Source organism: Oncorhynchus mykiss, chromosome 7, assembly GCF_013265735.2.
Source record: "Oncorhynchus mykiss isolate Arlee chromosome 7, USDA_OmykA_1.1, whole genome shotgun sequence".
In the NCBI taxonomy this organism is placed as follows: domain Eukaryota; kingdom Metazoa; phylum Chordata; class Actinopteri; order Salmoniformes; family Salmonidae; genus Oncorhynchus; species Oncorhynchus mykiss.
Window position 1 is genome coordinate 84371194 of NC_048571.1, and position 24861 is coordinate 84396054.

Here is a 24861-nt window from a genome sequence, read left to right on the forward strand (position 1 = left end):
CAGTGAAAGGTGGCAGAGCCCTTCCGCGTCTGCAGTGAAAGGTGGCAGAGCCCTTCTGCGTCTGCAGCGAAAGGTGGCAGAGCCCTTCCGCGTCTGCAGTGAAAGGTGGCAGAGCCCTTCTGCGTCTGCAGTGAAAGGTGGCAGAGCCCTTCCGCGTCTGCTGTGAAAGGTGGCAGAGCCCTTCCGCGTCTGCAGTGAAAGGTGGCAGAGCCCTTCCGCGTCTGCAGTGAAAGGTGGCAGAGCCCTTCCGCGTCTGCAGTGAAAGGTGGCAGAGCCCTTCCGCGTCTGCAGTGAAAGGTGGCAGAGCCCTTCCGCGTCTGCAGTGAAAGGTGGCAGAGCCCTTCCGCGTCTGCAGTGACAGGTGGCAGAGCCCTTCCGCCCTTCCGCGTCTGCAGTGACAGGTGGCAGAGCCCTTCCGCGTCTGCAGTGAAAGGTGGCAGAGCCCTTCCGCGTCTGCAGTGACAGGTGGCAGAGCCCTTCCGCGTCTGCAGTGAAAGGTGGCAGAGCTAGAGCAGTGTTTGTCAGACCATGACGCATCCTCCATATCGCCCTTCCGCGTCTGCTGTGAAAGGTGGCAGAGCTAGAGCAGTGTTTGTCAGACCATGACGCATCCTCCATATCGCACTTCCGGGTCTGCAGTGAAAGGTGGCAGAGCTAGAGCAGTGTTTGTCAGACCATGACGCATCCTCCATATCGCACTTCCGCGTCTGCAGTGAAAGGTGGCAGAGCTAGAGCAGTGTTTGTCAGACCATGACGCATCCTCCATATCGCACTTCCGCGTCTACAGTGAAAGGTGGCAGAGCTAGAGCAGTGTTTGTCAGACCATGACTCATCCTCCATATCGCACTTCCGCGTCTGCAGTGAAAGGTGGCAGAGCTAGAGCAGTGTTTGTCAGACCGTGAGACATCCTGAAAATCCATATTCTCAAGAAAATGTCTAGCGTCAAAACGTCCTATAAACTGTTATGACCCCTCTGTGGAAAAATGAGACTCTCACAAACACGATGTTCTCCGTTTTGCACTACGGCCCCCTGAAGAGTCACGGGGACTCGTCTGAAGTCCTTACAGCCTCTTCGGCCAAACAGTTTGGGCAACACACTAATATGACCCCTCTGTGGAAAGGTGGGTCTCGCACGAATATGTACGTCGGTCGAGACTACTCGGAAGATCCCTGGTACCAATTTTTTTTAATTAATGGAGGTACATATGGATATATTTTACAAACTAAACTAAGGTGTTAAAGAGATGTAATTTTTATATTTATATATATAGTATCCTGATCTTTATATCTCTCAGATAGAGGACAGACACTTCAGAACAAACTTCATTTAGATTTTTTTGGAGACTGTTGTTCCATGTACCGAATCTGTTATTCAATGCGTTTCAATTGGCTAATAGCAGTAATGGCAAACTCAACGTTTCATCAAATCCTTTTTTAAATAGATTTTCTAATACTACTTAAGGGCCCTTAAGATTCTAAATCAAATAGCTAAATGGTCCTTGGTATGACCTTTTTAAAACAATTCCATATAGCTCAGTAGAACACCCCTCCCTTCTGCCTTAGACTCTAGACGCTTAAAGTGGTTTCTTTCTGTTGGGTGCTGTAAAAGAGATGGTTCAGTGAACTGAACTGCAGTCATGTGGCACTCATGTTACCTAACTTCACCTAGTGTATCTATTGACACATATGTGTCTTACTAGGCAAAGATTTGTGGAGCTGTGAACATACCCCGTGGGAAGAAAATCTCATTAATATTTCATGTATGTTCCTCCTTTGTGTCCTAGTTTGTCCTTTACTGTATACAGTGTCGTCATAACACATAGTGACGGGACTAGTGACAAGTTGACAAAAATACCTTAAGGGCCCTTGGTAACAAGCCAACAAAGACAAAATCAACAGACTGGTACCCTACCACCCAGACTAGATAAATGTACCTTCACTAATTGTATTTGAGTTCCCCTGCATTTGAGGCATGATGATCGCTGTGTAAGAGGAGCAAAACATACATTCACACTCAGGTTTAGTTGTAGAAGTGGAATTTTCACATGATTCCAAGAGTAGCCAGTATCTAGGGATCGGAACAGACTTAAAAGGCATCATTACACATGCAGCGAGACCACACTTACAATAAGATATGTTTTTTTCATAGGAAAAACGTTTCAGTCTGTCGGGAGATTGTAGACGATAGTTATGTCTATATTTGAATTTTATACATTTTTTATATAATCTTTATTTAATTAAGCTAGTCAGTTAAGATAAATATTATTATTTACAATGACGGCCTACACCGGCCAAACCCTAACCAGGACGACGCTGGGCCAATTGTGCTCTGCCCTGTTGGCTTCCCAATCATAGCTGGGTGTGATACAGCCCAGAATCAAACCGGGGTCTGTAGTGATAGCAGGAGGAGGGATAGAAATGTAACATTCTCCTGTAGGGTTTCTTTAAGAAAACTTTTAAGAAGTTCCACGAAGTTGTGAACAGTGATACTAAAATTACAGATGAATATTACTTATGGACTTAAACTTCTGTTGGAATATTCAGAAAAGGTGTTGTTGGTTTAATAAAAAAATAAATTAAAATAAAACAATTATTATATACTGTATATGGCATCATATACAGTATATGGCATCTTTTCCGAGCAAAAAATTGGAAAAGCTAACTAATGACATGTGGGCTAACATGCTAATATTTTATTTTTGCTGAAGGAGAAACAGAAAAAGATAGCATTAGGATTACGGATCAAACAGTCTAATTTAAAGTGAGAATGTAGTATCTCCTCCTGACAACATTTATGCTAAATATAATATATACTGAACAAAAATATAAAAATGCAACATAAAACAATTTCTAAGACTTTACTAAGTTACAGTTCATGGAAGGAAATCAATCAATTAAATAAAATGGGAGCCTGGGAGGCTTGAGTGGCCTTTATCGTCCCCAGCACAAGGTGCACCTGTGTAATGATCTTGGCAAAGGAGAATCTTGGCAAAGGAGAAATGCTCACTAACAGGGATGTAAACACATTTGAGAGAAATTCTTTTTTTTGTGCGTATGGAACATTTCTGGGATCTTTTATTTCAGCTCCTGAAAAATGTTGTGTTTATATATATTTTTTGGTGTAGATTACAAAACTTTATCCAGTAAACTTCAAAAAGGCCACATTCAAACAGAGAGTCCTTTGGATGAATGAGGAAACTAATAAATTGAAGAGAAATTGCAGAAAAGTAGAGTGGAAGTGGAGAAAGTCAAAATTGCAGGTCCATAATAACATTCTGAGCAAGCAATATGTGCCCCAGCCTACCACGCAAAGGCACTGGAGTTATTGTCCCTGGTTGACACAGATAATGCTCAGTAAAGTGCTATCTACCTTTTCGATTCTATCCCGACCACCTTCAAAACAGTTTTTAATTGCATATCTGAAGATATGCAAGTTATTATGAATCTCTGTTCACAGGCACTTTCCCCACTGCAATAAACCAGAAAAGTAATCTAAATTCTTCAGCTCTTAGCAATTTTCTCCAACCTTTACATTCTTAAGCAAAATTCTGGATAAATTGGTTTTCAAACAGTCAGTTTCAAACAATATTCCAATCTGGTTTTCTTGCCCACCACAGCACAGATACAGCCTTAGTTAAAGTGGCAAATGATCCGGGAGCCAACACAGATGCCAAACAGCTCTCTGTCTTTGTACACTTGGATTTATGTGCTGCATTCGACAAGGTTGTTCATAATGTCTGGGCGGACTGGAGTGGTGGCTAAATTCTTCTAAATTGGTTTAGGAAACATTTCATAACTGGTCGAGAGTTTTTTTTTGTCAACCTTGGTAACACATATCACATGTTCTGTTCTATAAGATTCGATTTTGGGTCCGATAATGTTCAGTTTACACTGCATCTCACCCCTGACTCTTTTCTGGGCTTGTCAAGTGCGCCACAATCACTTGATCCATAACATATACTATAGGCTATATGAAGAATATGCTCGGAGAAGCACAAGGAAAATATTATATATATATATATATATATATATATATAAATATTTTTTTAAATACTTCCTTACAGGTTTTTGCACTCCTGGGATGGTGTATATGTACTCGGGGTCGCTCCTGAGTGGCGCAGCGGTCTAAGGCACAGCATCTCAATGCTAGAGGCATCACTACAGACTGTATCACAACCGGCCGTGATTGGGAGTCCCATAGGGCGGTGCACAATTGGTCCAACATTGTCAGGGTTAGCGTTTGGCCGGTGTAGGCCGTCATTGTAAATAAAAATGTGTTCTTAACTGACTTGCCTAGTTCATTAAACAATAAATAAAAATATATATAAAACTAGATTACACTGCATTATAAACTGGGTGGTTCAAGCCCTGAATGTTGATTGGCTGACAGCCGTAATATATCAGAACATATACCACGGTATAACAAAAGTAATATTTTATTGCTCTAATTAAACTTTTTGGGATAGGAGGCAGCATTTTCACTTTTGGATTAATAGCGTGCCCAGAGTGAACTGCCTCCTACTCTGTCCCAGATGCTAATATATGCATATTATTATTAGTATTGGATAGAAAACACTCAGTTTTAGAAACAATTTGAATGATGTCTTGAGTATAACAGAATTCCAATGGCAGGTGAAAACTTGAGAAAAATCCAACCAGGAAGTGGGACATCTGAGGTTTATAGTTTTTCAAAAGCTTGGCCTACCGAATACACATTGAGATATGGATGTGGTTGCACTTCCTAGAGCTTCCACTAGATGTCAACCATCTTTAGAAACTGGTTTAGCAACTGGTTTGTGGATTCTACTATAAAGGAGGGGCTCTTCGAGTCAGTGGTCTGGCAGAGAGCCTTGGTCTCATGACGCACGCTCCCGACAGAGTTACTTCTCATTGCTTTTCTGAAGACAAAGGAATTCTCCGGTTGGAACGTTATTGATGTTTTATGTTATAAACATCCTAAAGATTGATTCCATACATCGTTTGACATGTTTCTAAAGGACTGTAATGGAAGTTTTCGAGTTTTTGTCTGGACGAAATGCTTGCGCATCATGAAGATGCATTACTGGGCTGAACATGCAAACAAACAAGTGGCTATTTGGGCATAAATGATGGAACTTTATGGAACAAATCAGTCATTTATTGTCGAACTGGGATTCCTGGGAGTGCCTTCTGATGAAGATCATCAAAGGTAAGTGAATATTTATAGTGTTGCTTCTAACTTTGTTGATTCCAAAATGGAGGAGGTAAGGTAAAAAAAAAAATCTGACACAGCGGTTGGAGAAGTCTATCTTTAATTTTGTGAACAATACTTGTATCTTTTCTCAATGTTTATTATGAGTATTTCTGCAAAATCACCAGATGTTTTGGAATCAAAACTTTACTGCATGTAAATGCGCCAATGTAAACTGAGATTTTTGGATATAAATATGCACATTATCGAACAAAACATACATGTATTGTGTAACATGATGTCCTATGAGTGTCATCTGATGAAGATCATCAAAGGTTAGTGATTAATTGTATCTATATTTCTGCTTTTTGTGACTCCTATCTTTGGCTGGAAAAATGGATGCGTGTTTTTTCGACTTGGCTATGACCTAACATAATCATATGTTGTGATTTAGCTGTAAAGCATTTTTTAAATCTGACATGATGGGTAGATTAACAAGATGTTTTTCTTTCATTTGCTGTATTGGATTTGTTAATGTGTGAAAGTTACATATTTAAAAAAAACTTTTCAGCGGAATATTGTCAAGGGGTGCGCTAGAAAGGTTAAGTTGGTAACAATTTTATAATAACAATAAGATGCCTCAGGGGTATATGGTATATGGCCAGTATACTATGGCTAAGGATTCTGCCACCCTCGTGCTTCACGGTTGGGATGGTTTTCTTCAGCTTGCAAGCCTCCCCCTTTTTCCTCCAAACATAACGATGGTCATTATGGCCAAAGAGTTCTGTTTTTGTTTCATCAGACCAGGGGACATTTCTCCAAAAAGCAAAATCTTTGTCCCCATGTGTAGTTGCAAATCATAGTCTGCCTTTTTTAAGGTTTTGGAGCAGTGGCTTCTTCCTTGCTGAGCGGCCTTTCAGGTTATGTCGATATAGATACTTTTGTACCTGTTTCCTCCAGCATCTTCACAAGGTCCTTTGCTGTTGTTCTGGGATTGATTTGCACTTTTAGCATCAAAGTACATTCCTCTCTAGGAGACAGAACGAGTCTCCTTCCTGAGCGGTATGATGGCTGCGTGTCCCATGCTGTTAATACTTGCGTACTCTTGTTTGTACAGATGAACGTGGTACCTTCAGGCATTTGGAAATTGCTCCCAAGAATGAACCAGAATTGTGGAGGTCTACAATTTTCTTTCCAAGGTCTTGGCTGATGTCTTTTGATTTTCCCATGATGTCAAGCAAAGAGGAACTGAGTTAGAAGGTAGGCCTTGAAATGCATCCACAGGTACACCTCCAATTAACTCAAATGATGTCAATTAGCCGATCAGAAGCTTCTAAAGCCATGACATAATTTCCTGGAATTGTCCAAGATGTTTAAATACACAGTCAACTTAGTGTATGTCAACCTCTGACCCACTGAAATTGTGATACAGTGAATTATAAGTGAAATAATGTCTGTAAACAATTGTTGGAAAAATTACTTGTGTCATGCACAAAGTAGAAGTCCTAACCGACTTGCCAAAACTATAGTTTGTTAACAAGAAATTTGTGGAGTGGTTTAATGACTCCAACCTAAGTGTATATAAACTTCTGACTTCAACTGTACATACACCTACAATTCTAACAGCTTTTTTTTAAGAGAGTAATTAATTGTCTGAAAATATAGTTCAATTTATTTTTTGTAAGGTAAGAAAAGGTGGTGTTTTGTTTGTAAATTTACATTTTTGAATATGAAACTTGGCCAAAAGAATAATGAAATGAATTGCATAAAATTGTTTCAGCTTATTTCTATCGTAGGTATAAAAAAAAAATTCCAAGCAGTATTTCTCTCCACAATAGTGTAAAATATTAATACATGTGTTCAATTATAAATCCACTGATGTCGTGCCACAATTTCCTTACATGAATACAAAAAAATACAAATGCCTAAAAAGACTGCAACACTGTTTCTGTGTGGTTATTACAAAAGGTACAATTTGAGTTCATGTTTTCCTTTAACTTCTTCATATAGTGGTTGGCAGGATAATATTTATGATCAATTTTAAAGGAAACTTCCTCAATTTTGTTAACAAGTAGGCATGTGTGTGGCAACATCCACACTTTTTTCCAACAATTATTATCAATAAATCTGTTCCAAGAAGGCATGACATAAGGTATAGATACAAAATCCTGCTGGGCAGCCAGCACAGGTGTATTACATACTGAGAAAGGAGGTGATGTTGATCGGTTTGCCCTACATGCTATCCAGCTATACGTGCAAAAGTCCAGAGCACAAAACTTTCAACCAACCTTGGCTTGGCGATGCGGTCTTCGTTCTCGATTTGACGAAACAGGAGTCTCCATGTCCATGTCCAGTTGCAGGGGGTCCGTTTGAAATTGCTCTTATTAAAATCGTTTTTTGCTCTATGAATTAATCCAACAGTGTGCACCACCCATTGAGACAGGTGAATAAGACTACTTAAATTCTATCAGCATGTTGATTGGTGAACGTCCACCCCAAAGTGCCGCGTGTCATGACGACAGACACCTGTATCGATCAATGAGAAAAGACTTGAAATAGACAAGATGTTGGTGTGCACATCGTGGGATTACTTCTTGGAGCACAAAACTGAGTGTTTCCTAAATTCAAACTGACCCACTGCAACTGGACACGGACATTATATGAATCTCCATTTTCCAAGAATCGAGGATGAAGACAGCATGGCCAAGGATGGTCGGAGATTATGTTCTACACCAAACAGTACCTATCCTGTAACTCCCAGTAATGGATATCAAAAATCTCTGGTGTGACAATATGAAGCGAAGAGAACTGGTAATCAGCAGATGGTAGGAGAGGGGGTCATGATGAACTTGCTATTCCAAAGAAAAATCCAGTAAGTTCAGGGAACACTTGTACAGCTTTCGGAAGATTGTTGTCATGATCAAACTACCATTCAGCTCCTCTTGAGTAATATTCTGCTTGAAATTCAGCATAATGTCCAATCCATCGAGAGGGATAAAGTTCCCGGAATACAGTTCTGCTACAATGACAAAAAGGTTAAGGAATTGTGTTTCTCTCCAAGAATCCACTCCAGAAAGAAGCCCAGGCACCACACGATATTGTCTGTAAGACAAAAGAAGATAGTTTTTATCTCGATTGCATAGTTTGAATAACAGTTGAACTGTGCCAGCAAACCACCATTAGGGTAGACTAGTTGAACATGCATACATGTGCATGGGCACAGAGAGTACATTTAGAACACTATCCAATCAAACTTTATTTGTCACATGCTCCGAATACAACAAATGTAGACCTTATTATGAAATGCTTGCTTACTACAAGCCCTTAACTAATAGTTCAGTTCAAGAAGAGTTAAGAAAATATTTACCAAATAAACTAAAGTAAATATATATATATATATATAATACAAATAAGAAAAAGTAACATAATAACATAACAATGAAGAGGCTATGTACAGGGGGTACCGAGTCAGTATGCAGGGGAAGAGGTTAGTTGAGGTAATTTGTACATGTAGGTAAAGGTGAAGTGACTGTGCATATATAATAAGCAGCGAGTAGCAGCAGTGTACAAACAAATGGAGAGGGGGGAGGGTCAATGTAATAGTCCGGAGGGCCATTTGATTAACTGTTCAGCAGTCTTGTGGCTTCAGGGTAGAAGCTGTTAATTAACTTGTTATGGCTGCAATCCCGATGTCGGGATAAGTGTCATCAATAACTGCTGAATAGCATAGCGCTACATACAATAAATAATACTATAAATATTTATATTCATGAAATCACAAGTGCAATATAGGAAAACACAGTTTAGCCTTTTGTTAATCCACCTGTCGTGTCAGATTTTGAAATTATGCTTTACAGCGAAAGCAATCCAAGCGTTTGTGTAAGTTTATCGATCGCACGATGAAACATTAAGTACACATAGCATCAGGTAGCTTGGTCACGAAAATCAGAAAAGCAATCAAATTAATCGTTTACCTTTGATGATCTTCGGATGTTTTCACTCTCGAGACTCTCTGTTACACAACAAATGTTCCTTTTGTTCCATAAAGATTATTTTTAGATCCAAAAAAACTCTGTTTGTTTGTCACGTTATGTTCAGAAATCCACAGGAAAGAGCAGTCATGACAACGCAGACAAATTCCAAATAGTTTCCATAATGTCCACAGAAACATGTCAAATGTTTTTTATAATCAATCCTCAGGTTGTTTTTAAAATATATAATCGTTAATATACCAACCGCAAATGTCTTTCACAGTAGGAGAGGGAATAGCAATACCTCTCCAAACTCTGTAGCGCGAGCAAAACTCATGTGACCACTTGACGCGATGTTATCATTCTGGCTCATTTTTCAAAATAAGAGCCTGAAACTATGTCTGAAGACTGACACCTTGAGGAAGCGATAGGAAAAGGAATCTGGTTCATATCCCTTTAAATGGAGCAAAGGGAGGCTATGGAACATGGAGTTTTCAAAATAGAAGCCACTTCCTGCTTTGATTTTCCTCAGGGTTTCGCCTGCAATATCAGTTCTGTTATACTCACAGACAATATTTTGACAGTTTTGGAAACTTTTGTGTTTTCTATCCAATACTAATAATAATATGCATATATTAGCAACTGAGACTGAGGAGCTGGTCGTTTACAATGGGCACCTTTTCATCCAAGCTACTCAATACTGCCCCTGCAGCCATAACAAGTTAAGAAGCCTTTTGGTCCTAGACTTTGTCGCTCCGGTACCGCTTGCCGTGCGCTAGCAGAGTAAACAGTCTATGACTTGGGTGACTGGAGTCTCTGATAGGTCCTGGATGGCAGAAAGCTTGGCCCCAGTGATGTACTGGGCCATACTCACTACACTCTGTAGCGCCTTACGGTCAGATGCCGAGCAGTTGCCATACCAGGCGGTGATGCAAAGGGTCAGGATGCTCGCAATGGTGCAGCTGTAGAACTGTTTGAGGATCTGGGGACCCATGCCAAATATTTTTAGTCTCCTGAGGGTGAAAAGGTTTTGTCTTGGTGTGTTTGGACCCTGATAGTTTGTTGGTGATATGGACACCAAGGAACTTGAAACTCTCGACCTGCTCCACTACATCCCCACTGATGTTAATGGGGGCCTGTCCAGCCCGCCTTTTCCTGTAATCCACGATCAGCTCCTTTTGTCTTGCTCATATTGAGGGAAAGGTTGTTGTCCTGGCACGACACTGCCAGTTCTCTGACCTCCTCCCGATAGGGTGTCTCGTTGTTGTCGGTGATCAGACCTACAACTGTTGTGTCGTAAGTAAACCAAATGACGGTGTTGGAATCTAGCCTAATAGAATGGCATAACCCTCAACCTTTGCACAGTGACCAGAATGTACAAATGTACCTAGGTGGATAGGCAGACAGTATCTAGCTACAGCCATTTCTAGCAGGCATGCTGAGGTAAATATTTTTTATAGCAAAACCAGCTTGTCAGTATTAGAGATAGTTAAACTGTTGTATTATTGTTTCTCCCCGTTGTTAGTCAGTAAACTTAGCTAGCTAGCTTGATTGATATCCAATAATTGTTCTTTACATCTATTTGGAATCCTATCTTTCATCATGTGGGATGGCAGGGTAGCCTAGTGATTAGTGTTTGACTAGTAACCGGAAGGTTGCAAGTTCAAATCCCCGAGCTGACAAGGTACAAATCTGTCATTCTGCCCCTAAACAGGCTGTTCCTCGGCCGTCATTGAAGATGAGAATTTTTTCTTAACTGACTTGCCTAGTTAAATAAAAATAATTTTGTAATATTGAAATGCATCAACGGTCATAATCTTAACCAATGTCAACTATGTTATATACAGTAGATAGCTAGTAAAACGATTTACAATTGCTGATGTTACACATTTGCTGAAATAGTTAAAAACAGGAGGCCTGGCGCATATTAACAAGTTAGCAGGTGCCAGGCTAACTAACTAGCCAACTCAGGTCATGTGCTACCATTTGCTGGTACACCTAGCTTTAGGTGGCTGGTCATAACATTATGTCTTGCTGTTTAGTAGCCATATGTATGACTAAAAGGAGTATGACTACAAATGAGATACAACAGATCTCCGATTGTAAAACCTCTTCTATTTTTGTCAACGACATGGCTAGCTGTAGTTGTTTAGCTAACTTAGCTAGCTAGACAAGCTAACTGGGTACCTACCTATCTCCCTAAGTTAGCAAACAGCAAAAATAATTAGATTTCCCCCCACTGTAACACAGAGGGATTTTAGCCAGCAATACACAACATGGATTTCCGTTGATTAACTAAAGTTAATTAGCTAGCTAGGTGGCTTGCAGGAAAAATAGCTACCGTATTTGTCATCTACCCTCTTGGTGCTGGCATTGGCTGTAGATTCTAGCTATGTCGAACTCTTTGTTGTGAATCCCCTACGATATATTCCATTAGAAACATGTGGGGTTGAATGTCAGCGTGTAGCTAATACACGCACCATCGTCGGATTCGTGTTGCATTGTGGTCTGGTCAGTTCGTTTCACTTTTGTCCAAAGGATTGTGTTGTTAGTGTCCGCTTCCCTTTCAAGAAGCCTGCCATGGGGGAGTGATGGGGCAAGAGCACGAAGCCACACCCTACGCGAGTTGTATCCTTTCACAGACGGGAAGAAAATGTTTCAGCTCGTATATTTAACAAGGAATCCACTGACAGGAACATCGCTGAAAGATGTCCAATGGCTCTAACGAACAAGAACAACCATATCTACACGCCCAAAAACGTATAGCGTGATCAGTGTAACTTAGAGCCTTATAGTGTGATCAGTATAACATAGAGCCTTCGTCTAATGCCACAAAGCAGGACTACATTATTACACCCCTCTCCCCAAAGCTGTCAAACAGGGTGTATCATTCAACGCGCAAAGCCAGACCTGCCTTCCTCCTGTGCAATTATGTGTGAAACACATCTCACTGACCTAGAAATGCCTCAGACATGATGAAAATAAGCCCAGATTCCCTCAGGGTGAAATTCCCCTTTATATTCAGGCTGTAACACAAAACAATGTGGACAAGTCAAGGGTGAGGAATACTTTCTGAAGGCACTGTAAAGTGTAAAACAGTTCATTTGACTCAAGGTTCTTTCCATTCCAAAATAAAGTTTGATGGATGGATTTGAAACTGTAGGGCCAGGAATAAATACATCAACCTTGGTAATACAGTGGTTGCTCAACTAAATGTTTTGAGATTGTGTTGCGGGATTTAGAGGTCATTTGCGGTTTAGTATGGAACCCTGTATCACTGCAGTATGCTGGCCTTCAAGGCAGAGTTGCAAAGAAAAAGCCATATCTCAGACTGGCCAATAAAAATAAAAAATGAAGATGGGCAAAAGAACACAGTCACTGGATTTAGGAACTCTGCCTAGAAGGCCAACATCCCGGAGTCGCCTCTTCACTGTTGACAACGAGACTGGTGTTTTGCAGGTACTATTTAATGAAGCTGCCAGTTGACGATTTGTGAGGAGTTTGTTTCTCAAACTTGACACTCTAGTATACTTGTCCTCGTGCTCAGTTGTGCACTGGGGCCTCCCACCCCTCTTTCTATTCTGTTTAGAGTCAGTTTGCGCTGTTCTGTGAAGGAAGAAGTACACAGCGCGGTACGATATTTTCAGTTTCTTGGCAGATTTCTCACATGGAATAGCCTTAATTTCACAGAACAAGAATAGACTGACGTGTTTCAGAAGAAAGAACTTTGTTTCTAGCTAATTTTGAGCCTGTAATCGAATCTACAAATGCTGATGCTCCAGATACTTAACTTGTCTAAAGAAGGTAAGTTTTTATTGCTTCTTTATTCAGAACAGAACAGTTTTCAGCTGTGCTGACATAATTGCAAACGGGTTTTCTAATAATCAATTAGCTTTTTAAAAATGTCAAACTTGGATTAGCTAACACAACATGCCTGGAGTGATGGTTACTGAAAAAGGGCCTCTGTAAACCAATGTAAATATTATATTAAAAATCAATCGTTTCCAGCTACAATAGGCATTTACAACATTAGCAATGTCTCCATTGTATTTCTGTATTAAATCCATTTGATGTTGTTTAATGGACAAAAAAAAATGTGTTTTTCATTAAAAAATGATGACATTTCTAAGTGACCCCAAACTTTTTAACATAAGTGCACAAATGAATCCTGACCTACGTGTATTTTACCTCTACCTACATGTATATTACCCTACATGTATATTACCCTACCTACATGTATATTACCCTACATGTATATTACCCTACATGTATATTACCCTACATGTATATTACCCTACATGTATATTACCCCTACCTACATGTATATTACCCTACATGTATATTACCCTACATGTATATTACCCTACATGTATATTACCCTACATGTATAGTACCCTACATGTATATTACCCCTACATGTATATTACCCTACATGTATATTACCCTACATGTATATTACCCCTACCTACATGTATATTACCCTACATGTATATTACCCTACATGTATATTACCCTACATGTATATTACCCTACATGTATATTACCCCTACCTACATGTATACTACCCTACATGTATATTACCCTACATGTATATTACCCTACATGTATATTACCCTACCTGTATACTACCCTACATGTATATTACCCTACATGTATATTACCCTACATGTATATTACCCTACATGTATATTACCCCTACCTACATGTATATTACCCTACATGTATATTACCCTACATGTATAGTACCCTACATGTATACTACCCTACATGTATATTACCCTACATGTATATTACCCTACATGTATATTACCCTACATGTATATTACCCTACATGTATATCACCCCTAACTACATGTATATTACCCTACATGTATATCACCCCTAACTACATGTATATTACCCTACATGTATATTACCCTACATGTATATTACCCTACATGTATATTACCCTACCTACATGTATACTACCCTACATGTATATTACCCTACATGTATATTACCCTACATGTATATTACCCTACCTACATGTATACTACCCTACATGTATATTACCCTACATGTATATTACCCTACCTACATGTATACTACCCTACATGTATATTACCCTACATGTATATTACCCCTACCTACATGTATATTACCCTACATGTATATTACCCTACATGTATATTACCCTACATGTATATTACCCTACCTACATGTATATTACCCTACATGTATACTACCCTACATGTATATTACCCTACATGTATACTACCCTACATGTATATTACCCTACATGTATACTACCCTACATGTATATTACCCTACATGTATACTACCCTACATGTATATTACCCTACATGTATATTACCCTACATGTATATTACCCTACATGTATATTACCTCTACCTACATGCATATTGGTTGCACCAGGTTTTGGTTGCACCAGATCTTATAAACAAGACTTGCAGACTTGTTTATGTGCTGCTCTGTGTTTTGTTGCCAACCTTACTTTGCTACCTGATAACTTTACAGTTTTAACTTTTTAATTACCGTTTATATTTTTAGTTTTTCCCTCACTCAACTTTTTTTCATTCAACTTATTCACTCCAGATGTTTTATCTGGACATGGTTCGCCAGGACCTCCAACAGCCGAAGCTGTAACATTAACATGATGTTTTTTCTGGACATGGTTCAGAAGGCCGAGCCTTCTCTGGTCTCTACTCCTCCCGTTACGGGGTCTGAGACACCGAAGCCTCCCACCATTAGCTCTGACAAATTGAAAACCCTAGTCATTGGCGACTCCATTAACCGCAGTATTAGACTTAAAACGAATCATCCAGCGATCATACACTGTTTACCGGGGGGCCTGCTGAGGACTGACGGACTCCATCCTAGCTGGAGGGGTGCTCTCATGTATTGTCGCTTTCCATGTTGTCTGTTGTCTGTAGCTTGTGAGGTGTGGAAACACTTTGTTGCTTTTATGATTTTTGTCTTACTGCTTTTTGATCTATGTTGCTCTGTCTGTATGCTATGTCTTGCTTGTCCTATGTTGCTCTGTCTGTATGCTATGTCTTGCTTGTCCTATGATGTTCTGCGTGTGCTCACTGCTCAATGATTGTCTATTGTGTAATTGTTTTTAATAATCTGTCCAGGGACTGCAATTGAAAATTAGCCGGCTGGCTTAAACCAGCACTTTTACTGAAACGTTGATTTAATGTGCACTGTCCCTGTAAAAATAAAATAAACTCAAACTCATCTTATCTACGAACATAGACAGGGCTCTAACTCCCCTAGCTCCACAATGAAATAGGGTGAAGGCCAGGCAGCAGGCTGTTAGCCAGCCTGCCAGTTTAGTGGAGTCTGCCACTAGCATAGTCAATGTAGTCAGCTCAGCTATCCCCATTGAGACCATGTCTGTGCCTCGACCTAGGTTGGGCAAAACTAAACATGGCAGTGTTCGCCGTTAACAATCTCACTAGAATAAAGACCTCCTCCGTTCCTGCCATTATTGAAAGAGATCATGATACCTCACATCTCAAAATAGGGCTACTTAATGTTAGATCCCTCACTTCCAAGGCAGTTATAGTAAATTAACTGATCACTGATCATAATCTTGATGTGATTGGCCTGACTGAAACATGGCTTAAGCCTGATTAATTTATTGTGTTAAATGAGGCCTTACCTCCTGGTTACACTAGTGACCATATCCCCCGCGCATCCCGCAAAGGCGGAGGTGTTGCTAACCTTTACGATAGCAAATTTCAATGTACTTTTTTGAGCTTCTAGTCATGAAATCTATGCAGCCTACTCAATCACTTTTTATAGCTACTGTTTACAGGCCTCCTGGGCCATATACAGCATTCCTCACTGAGTTCCCTGAATTCCTATCAGACCTTGTAGTCATAGCAGATAATATTCAAATTTTTGGTGACTTTAATATTCACATGGAAAAGTCCACAGACCCACTCCAAAATGTCTTTCGGAGCCATCATCGACTGTGGGTTTTGTGGGTTTTGTCCAACATGTCTCCGGACCTACTCACTGCCACAGTCATACTCTGGACCTAGTTTTGTCCCATGGAATATATGTTGTGGATCTTAATGTTTTCCTCATAATCCTGGACGATCAGACCACCATTATATTACGTTGCAATTGCAATAAATAATCTGCTCAGACCCCAACCAAGGAACATCAAAAGTTGTGCTATATATTCTCAGACAACCCAAAGATTCCTTGATGCCCTTCCAGACTCCCTCTGCCTACCCAAGGATGTCAGAGGACAAAAATCAGTTAACCATCTAACTGAGGAACTTAATTTAACCTTGCGCAATACCCTAGATGCAGTTGCACCCCTAAAAACTAAAAACATTTGTCATAAGAAACTAGGTCCCTGGTATACAGAAAATACCCGAGCTCTGAAGCAAGCTTCCAGACAATTGGAACGGAAATGGCGCCACACCAAACTGGAAGTCTTCTTCCATTTTGGAAATATCTACCTCTGAAATATGAGGTAAAACTCCTTATCTCCAAGTCACGTTGTGTTGAATCTACATGCTTTTTCTATTGGCAAAAGATATTTAAGCTTAAACGTAAAGGACAATGGGCTATGGTCAATAGTAATTACAGGAATGGATTTACATTCCCAAAACTAAATCAATTAAAGAAAAGTTAACAATAAAAAAGTAAATTCTTAAATATGAGTTGTGGACGTAATAGGAATATTCTCTTTCAGTTGTTTCAGTTGTTTCAGATATTTCTGTATTTCATTTCCAATACATTTGCAAAAATGTCTAAAAACATGTTTTCACTTAATCTTTATGGGGTATTGTGTGTCCATGGGTGAGATAATCTAAAAACTTAATACAAAAAACAATGTTTTAAAGTGAAATATTAGGTTTTGTCTGAAGAGAAAAAGCAAATTTGACCTATGCACTAACAAGGCTTTTTAGCAAACAAACAATGGCACCTGCTAGAGTACTGTAAATGTATTGATCTACTGTACTTCAACAACCGATGTACTCACATTGGATGGGTTAATTAGGATTCAAACCTTCTCTCAAACAGCCTAATGCATACTGGTAGAGTAGGGTTACCCCCATCACAGATATACAATCTGCAATCTGGGAATCTGTTCACTGGTCATAATCTTGGGCGGCAGGGTAGCCTAGTGGTTAGAGCATTGGACCACTAACCGGAAGGTTGCAAGTTCAAACCTCCGAGCTGACAAAGTACAAATCTGTCATTCTGCCCCTGAACAGGCAGTTAACCCGCTGTCATTGAAAATAAGAATTTGTTCTTAACTGACTTGCCTAGCTAAATAAAGGTTAATAAAAATACATACCCATAAGCAGTTAAGCAAACAACAACATCCTGCCACTGTTTTGGTAAAAAAGCTGAGGAATTGTGGGTGGAGAAATGTAACACAGAATTACAATTTTAATCATATTCAGAGGCTAACAGTGTTTACAATTACACTGTTTACAAACAAAAAAAAATGTTGAACAAGCATATATTTTGGGTTCTGATGGGGTACAACTATTGAACTAATCTCACGAGGAATTTATCATAAGTTTATATTCTTCAAGAATCCATGGGTGTGTGTAAATAATTAAAAGTCAAAACAATTGATGTAGCAATCGCAGATTGACCCTTTCCAATAAAATAAGGTTTCATTACTCCATTGTTTATAACATAAACCATGTAGAGCTTCAAAATGTGTTCAAATGCTGTCAACGAAATTGTCCATTTCCCATCTGAGTAGGCCTTTTCGCGAGGCTAGGTCACATGTAGGGTTAAGGAACGGTTTCACGGACACAGAATAGTTCTGCAGCTTAATCTCTGTCCGGGGAACAAAGTATTTAGAGTGGGATTATGCTTTACATGAAAAAAAACACAATTACATTACCAAGTACATGAATGGGCTAACCCTACTCTACCAGTCTATATTAGGCTGTCTGAGAGAAGGTTTGAATCCTAAACAACCCATCCAATGTAAGTACTCTGTTGTTGAAGTAAAGTAGATCTGTTCGGTTCAAGTATTTTAGCAGGTGTCGACATGTGTTTGCTGAAAAGCCTTTTTAGTGCATACAGTAGGTCCAATTAGATTTAGAATTTCCCTACTTTTTCGGCTTCAGAAAAAAGCTAATATTTCACTTAACTATTTTTTTTTGTGTAAATAGAAATGTTACTGATGCTTCAAATAGATGATAAAATACACAATTAAATACTTGAGGGCTCCTCTCTAGTCCTCAATTTCTGAGAGAGCATTACTGAAATCACACTGAGGGGAAATATTTCATATTCATTTTGGAGCTATAGTGAGCAAGCTATAGCATTCTGCTGTGGATTCAACTACAGCAATAAGCAGCTCTACTCTAAGGTTGAAAAATCGCTAATTTAAAGGGATAATCCATCCCAAACCACTCATTCCAATGAATAACAGTGTTCAACACAGTTTAATGACACTAATATGTGAAAACAATATTTTTGGGTGAACAAATGCTACATTTTATCGTTATAACAAGGTGGAAGCAACGTGAAAATCACTGTGGAAATCTGTTGCAGCTCTAGTCGACTACAAAACCCACAATGCAACACACACTCTCTGGGCTGGCTAGCTAGTTAGGTCAAAAAACGTAGCTGCACACAATAACACCAAAGTCAATGACAGTATGTGAGATGGTACTTGAAGTAGAAACTGAGTTAAATAATTCAGTACACTGTTTAGGTTGAGCACATCTAAGTGAAATATATACGTTGCCATGACGATATAAATGGAGGGGTGTGTTCTAGAGAAGCAGTCCCATATCAACTATTGGCTGATTTAGACATCTGGAGTGCAGATCATTGTTTTAAAAGTGTTAGAGGATAACACACTATAACATTTCCTATCTCCAGTGACAAGAACCACAGACGGACCACTTGGAAGTTAAATCATGGGAGAATTTTATTTTTTTTCCCCCACTGATAGAACATAGGCTTTTGCCAAATTGTTGAGAGTTTCATAAAAAACAATTCTAGGAGTGGACTATCACCTTCAGCTCCACCTTCCTTAGCTAGCTAATAAAATAAATAAATGCTTACTTCCCACTTTGCAAGGGAGCCTTAACTTCACCACTACAATCCCACCACTCTAACTAATTACACAACAATTCTAAATTAAACAACAGAGGTCAGCACCCAACACATTTACTCTAAGGTTGAAGAATCTCCATTTAAGCATAGCCTTCTAAACTATCTACCTTCTTAGAAATATAATGCCCACTTCCCAGTCCATTCATCGTGCGGTATAGTGACACAGTGGCAGATGGCTAGAGCCGCCTGGGGCCTCCAGAGCCCCACTGCAGGTCCGTCTGTGTAATGTTCCATCACAGCTCACCTGATAATGGCCCGCTTTGTCTTTTCTCTCTTCCATCCACGTCAGGCCAGTGATAGGAATTAGTGGGAAATTACAGCTGGTGATGAGTGGGTTTAACACTGTTAACTTGGTTTCCATCTCCATCAACTCCGACAAATATGTTTATTTGTGAGGGGGCATCGTTGTTTCGCAGGGTTAGGGATAAGACTTACGATAGGTAAATGTTTTAATTCTTCTATGTTGACAGAGAGAGAGAGAGAGAGAGAGACCTATGTTCTTTCTCTGAGGAAAGAGAGGAACAGGAAAGCGGAACTGTCAATTTACCCCCGACAGTTAGTTTCCCACACGTTCCTCAGTTAAACTTAGATACTGCAGAATGTGGCTTGTAAAACACAAGCGAGTGAAAATTCCATTCATTGAAACATTCTACAATGTCTAACAGGTTTGAACGATCACGTGTTCTTCCCATCATAGCTTCCCGCGAAGTGACGTAATTGTCACAGGATTGTAAGCATTATTAATAGATGTAGGATGAAACATCTTGTTGCAACCAAAAACCAGATTAATGACCTCACAGTAGTTCCGTTACACACTAATACAGATAGAATCATCTGGCATTCTTGAATCTTCCTAACACAAATTAATGATCACCCAGCAAGTCCTGCTGAACTCTGTAGAATTGCAATTCTTTACGCTCCATTTGTACACCTCAATCAATTTATGACAAAGCCATTACTCAAGGCAAAGGGAATAAAGACTTTGTGCAAATACTATTTCTACCATTATTCTGAGGTAAAAGAGAATAAGTGATATTTTTTTCCCATTGTTGTCAGTACAACATCCATTATGGGATATCACCAGCACACTTGGCAAAAGGTCTGCAGAGTGTATTACGCATAGTTAACATGTTAATTGGTTGGATTAACGTGAATAGTGACATGTGGTTTAAAATAACACAATGAGTATAACCCTATAAACAATACTGAAATAGCTGAGGTTGCTATGGTGATTGAGTGAAAGAAAGACCATGCTATAGGAGATGCTATACCTCAGGGCCGGGCTGGGCCTTAGATATAAGACAAGTGCTTCTACACCTGCATTGCTTGCTGTTTGTGGGTTTTAGGCTGGGTTTCTGTACAGCACTTTGAGATATCAGCTGATGTACGAAGGGCTATATAAAATAAATTTGATTTGAAGTTCAGTATATCCCTCTCCCTTTGTTCTGTAGTGTGTGTTCTCCTATTGTTAAAGGCGATCAATAAAATAACGGAAGCTCTATGTCTCTTAACAAGCTGAGTTTCCATCATTTCATCTAAGGCAACACCGCTATACAGTTATCAGATATGAACAGTGCAGCGTTGGGGTCAATTTGAACTAAAGAAGGTCAAATCTCTTGTCGTGATGTGTGTTTTGTCCTATATTATATTTTGTATTTTACATTTTTTTTACATCAGCCCCCATCGCCACAGGAGGCCTTTTACCTTTTGGTAGGCCGTCAATTGTAAATAATAATTTGTTCTCAACTGACTTGCCTAGTTAAATAAAAGGTTAAATAAAAAATAAAACATTCAGGGAATTAACAAAGTTGAACAAATGTCATCCGTTTTCTAAAATATCTAAAAAATGTATTTATTGAAAACATTTTCCCATGTTTTAATTTTAAATTCAAATCACTTCACAATTTGAGTTACATCATTTCGAATTGACCCAAAATCGTACTTTATGTAATGTCACTAGACTCAATTCTAAACAGCAAAAGGAGATGACTAATATGACGACTGGTTTCAAGTACAAACAAGTCAATGAGTTTCACTCTCTCTGTATATGTAGAGAAACATGTACCGTGATAGAAATGTTAAGATCTTAAATGACGTGCATGGATCATGGCGATGCATGGTCTGTGTTCATGAATACCAAAAAAGGTGAGTCCCAAGTCACACCCTATTGCCTATATAGTGCACTTAGCGCCATAGGTCTCTGGTCAAAAGTAGTGTAATGTATAGGGAAAAGGGGGCGCGTTTGAGACACAACCCATGGTACATATTACTCACCACTCTCTGACTCCTTTCATCTCATCTCTGCACAACTTATATTAGTCATCAAACAACATGATCACACCTCACATTTCAACCGAGAGTTTTCAAAAGGAGATTAATGCAGGAATCTCTTTCATAAATCCTCAAAGAGATCTCCCTCACATATAATTGACTCCGAGTATACAGTATGTGTGAATCTCAAATGTCACCATATTCCCTATACAGTGCACTACTTTTGACCAGAGCCCTATGGGGGCACTATGTAGGGAATAGGATGCCATTTGGGAAGCAGGCCTATGTGTGGAAGCAGACTAACAGGATGCAGATTGAGGTAAGACATCAAGGACATTATGTTACTCAACTTGTCTTTTTCTCAACGGTTTGCAGGCAGGGGTTAGGGTTAGGATATTGAGTTGGGATACTTTTAATAACATGTTTATACTATATCAACAATCTGTTAGCAATGTTTACATTAGCAGGAATGTATAATTCAAAGTCAGAAACAGACACATCCCATTCAGCACAATGAAGTAGGAGCTATAGTACGATTGGACAATAGCATTAAAATAGTCAATATAACACAAGCAGGCTGTAGCTACAGTACCTGTCCAACGATATACCTTGTTCCTCAAATCAAATCAAATGTTATTTGTCGACTTTGTCTCGGGCCTAACAACACCCATGCCAGTATAACCTCAAAACACCAGCTTTTCTGGCATTATCGCTTAAATATACTGTAGGTAATCAATTTGTACAACTGAAGATCAACACAAGAAGAAAAGATTGGCAGAGTGTCAGATGAAAGAGCAATTTGAAATCGTGCTAGAAAGCTAAGTTTAAATTTGTCAATAAATTTACTAGCTAGCGCCAGCTGTTTATGGGCGGTAACCATAGCAACGTGACCACTGAGGCAGCCCTAACAACACCAACAGCAGCAGCGGAGATGTTACGGTTTTCATCCTGGGAAGGAGAGGAGGACCAAAATGCAGCGTGGTTATGGTTGAACATCTTTAATAAAGATGATAACGTGAACAAAATACAGATACAAAATAAGAAACCGTGGAAAAAACCAAAACAGTCCTAACTGGTGCAAAACACAGAGACAGGAAACATCACCCACGAAACACCCAAAGAATATGGCTGCCTAAATATGGTTCCCAATCAGAGACAACGATAAACACCTGCCTCTGATTGAGAACCACTCTAGGCAACCATAGACTTACCTAGAATAGTACACTGAACACAACCCCATCAATCTACAAAACCCCTAGACAAGACAAACACATAAATCACCCATGTCACACCCTGGCCTGACCACAATAATAAAGAAAACACAAAATACTAAGGCCAGGGCGTGACAGGAGACAGAGAGACTTTCCCCCCCTTTCTATTGAATATCCGGCAGAAATCAAATCAGAGAAGGGAAGAATCCATTTTAAAAACAGAATTCAGAGGGAGAACCCCGCAAACTGTGTTTGCCGACTGCGCACACAACAGGACTGTGACAAACCTGTTATTTTACACAGAACACACTACTGCCTGGCATACGACCGTAACCAGACATTTCAGCTATACGACAAAGAAAGGCATCAGCAAGGGAAGGACCATGAAAACAGGTTTCTGACGGCACGCGTGTACCAAAATGCCACTGTCATGGTCCAAGGCAGTGAGGCTGCCCTCTCCTGAACAGCTAATCAAAGGGCTACCCAGACTAATTTTTTTTTTTTCTTCCATTTTTACGCTGTTGCTACTCTCTGTTTATTATCTATGCATAGTCACTTTAACTCTACCTACACGTACATATTACCTCGATTACCTATACCAACCGTTGACTCTGTACCGGTTCCCCCTGTATATAGCCTCCACATTGACTCTGTGCCGGTACCCCCTGTATATAGCCTCCACATTGACTCTGTACCGGTTCCCCCTGTATATAGCCTCCACATTGAATCTGTACCGGTACCCCCTGTACATAACCTCCACATTGACTCGGTACCGGTACCCCCTGCATATAACCTCCACATTGACTCGGTACCGGTACCCCCTGTATATAGCCTCCACATTGACTCGGTACCGGTACCCCCTGTATATAGCCTCCACATTGACTCTGTACCGGTACCCCCTGTATATAGCCTCCACATTGACTCTGTACCGGTACCCCCTGTATATAGCCTCCACATTGACTCTGTACCGGTACCCCCTGTATATAACCTCCACATTGACTCTGTACCGGTACCCCCTGTATATAACCTCCACATTGACTCTGTACCGGTACCCCCTGTATATAGCCTCCACATTGACTCTGTACCGATACCCCCTGTATATAACCTCCACATTGACTCGGTACCGGTACCCCCTGCATATAACCTCCACATTGACTCGGTACCGGTACCCCCTGTATATAGCCTCTACATTGACTCGGTACCGGTACCCGCTGTACATAGCCTCCACATTGACTCTGTACCGGTAACCCCTGCATATAGCCTCCACATTGACTCTGTACCGGTACCCCCTGTATATAGCCTCCACATTGACTCTGTACCGGTACCCCCTGTATATAGCCTCCACATTGACTCTGTACCGGTACCCCCTGTATATAGCCTCCACACTGACTCTGTACTGGTACCCCCTGTATATAGCCTCCACATTGACTCGGTACCGGTACCCCCTGTATATAGTCTCCACATTGACTCTGTACCGGTACACCCTGTATATAACCTCCACATTGACTCGGTACCGGTACCCCCTGCATATAACCTCCACATTGACTCGGTACCGGTACCCCCTGTATATAGCCTCCACATTGACTCGGTAGCGGTACCCCCTGTATATAGCCTCCACATTGACTCTGTACCGGTACCCCCTGTATATAGCCTCCACATTGACTCTGTACCGGTACCCCCTGTATATAGCCTCCACATTGACTCTGTACCGGTACCCCCTGTATATAACCTCCACATTGACTCTGTACCGGTACCCCCTGTATATAACCTCCACATTGACTCTGTACCGGTACCCCCTGTATATAGCCTCCACATTGACTCTGTACCGATACCCCTGTAAATAACCTCCACATTGACTCGGTACCGGTACCCCCTGTATATAGCCTCTACATTGACTCGGTACCGGTACCCCCTGTATATAGCCTCCACATTGACTCTGTACCGATACCCCCTGTATTTAACCTCCACATTGACTCGGTACCGGTACCCCCTGTATATAGCCTCTACATTGACTCGGTACCGGTACCCCCTGTATATAGCCTCCACATTGACTCTGTACCGGTACCCCCTGCATATAGCCTCCACATTGACTCTGTACCGGTACCCCCTGTATATAGCC

General features: G+C 40.2%; 1 protein-coding gene across 1 annotated transcript in view; it reads left to right on the top strand.

Annotated features, from left to right (window-relative positions):
* Positions 1-1003: 1003 nt before the first annotated feature.
* Positions 1004-24861, top strand: part of LOC118965371 (swi5-dependent recombination DNA repair protein 1 homolog) — a 29323-nt gene continuing 5465 nt past the window's right edge. Inside the window, exon 1 of the mRNA XM_036984465.1 lies at positions 1004-1121. Coding sequence (XP_036840360.1) covers positions 1004-1121 — 118 coding nt within the window. The remainder of the gene's footprint in view (positions 1122-24861) is intronic.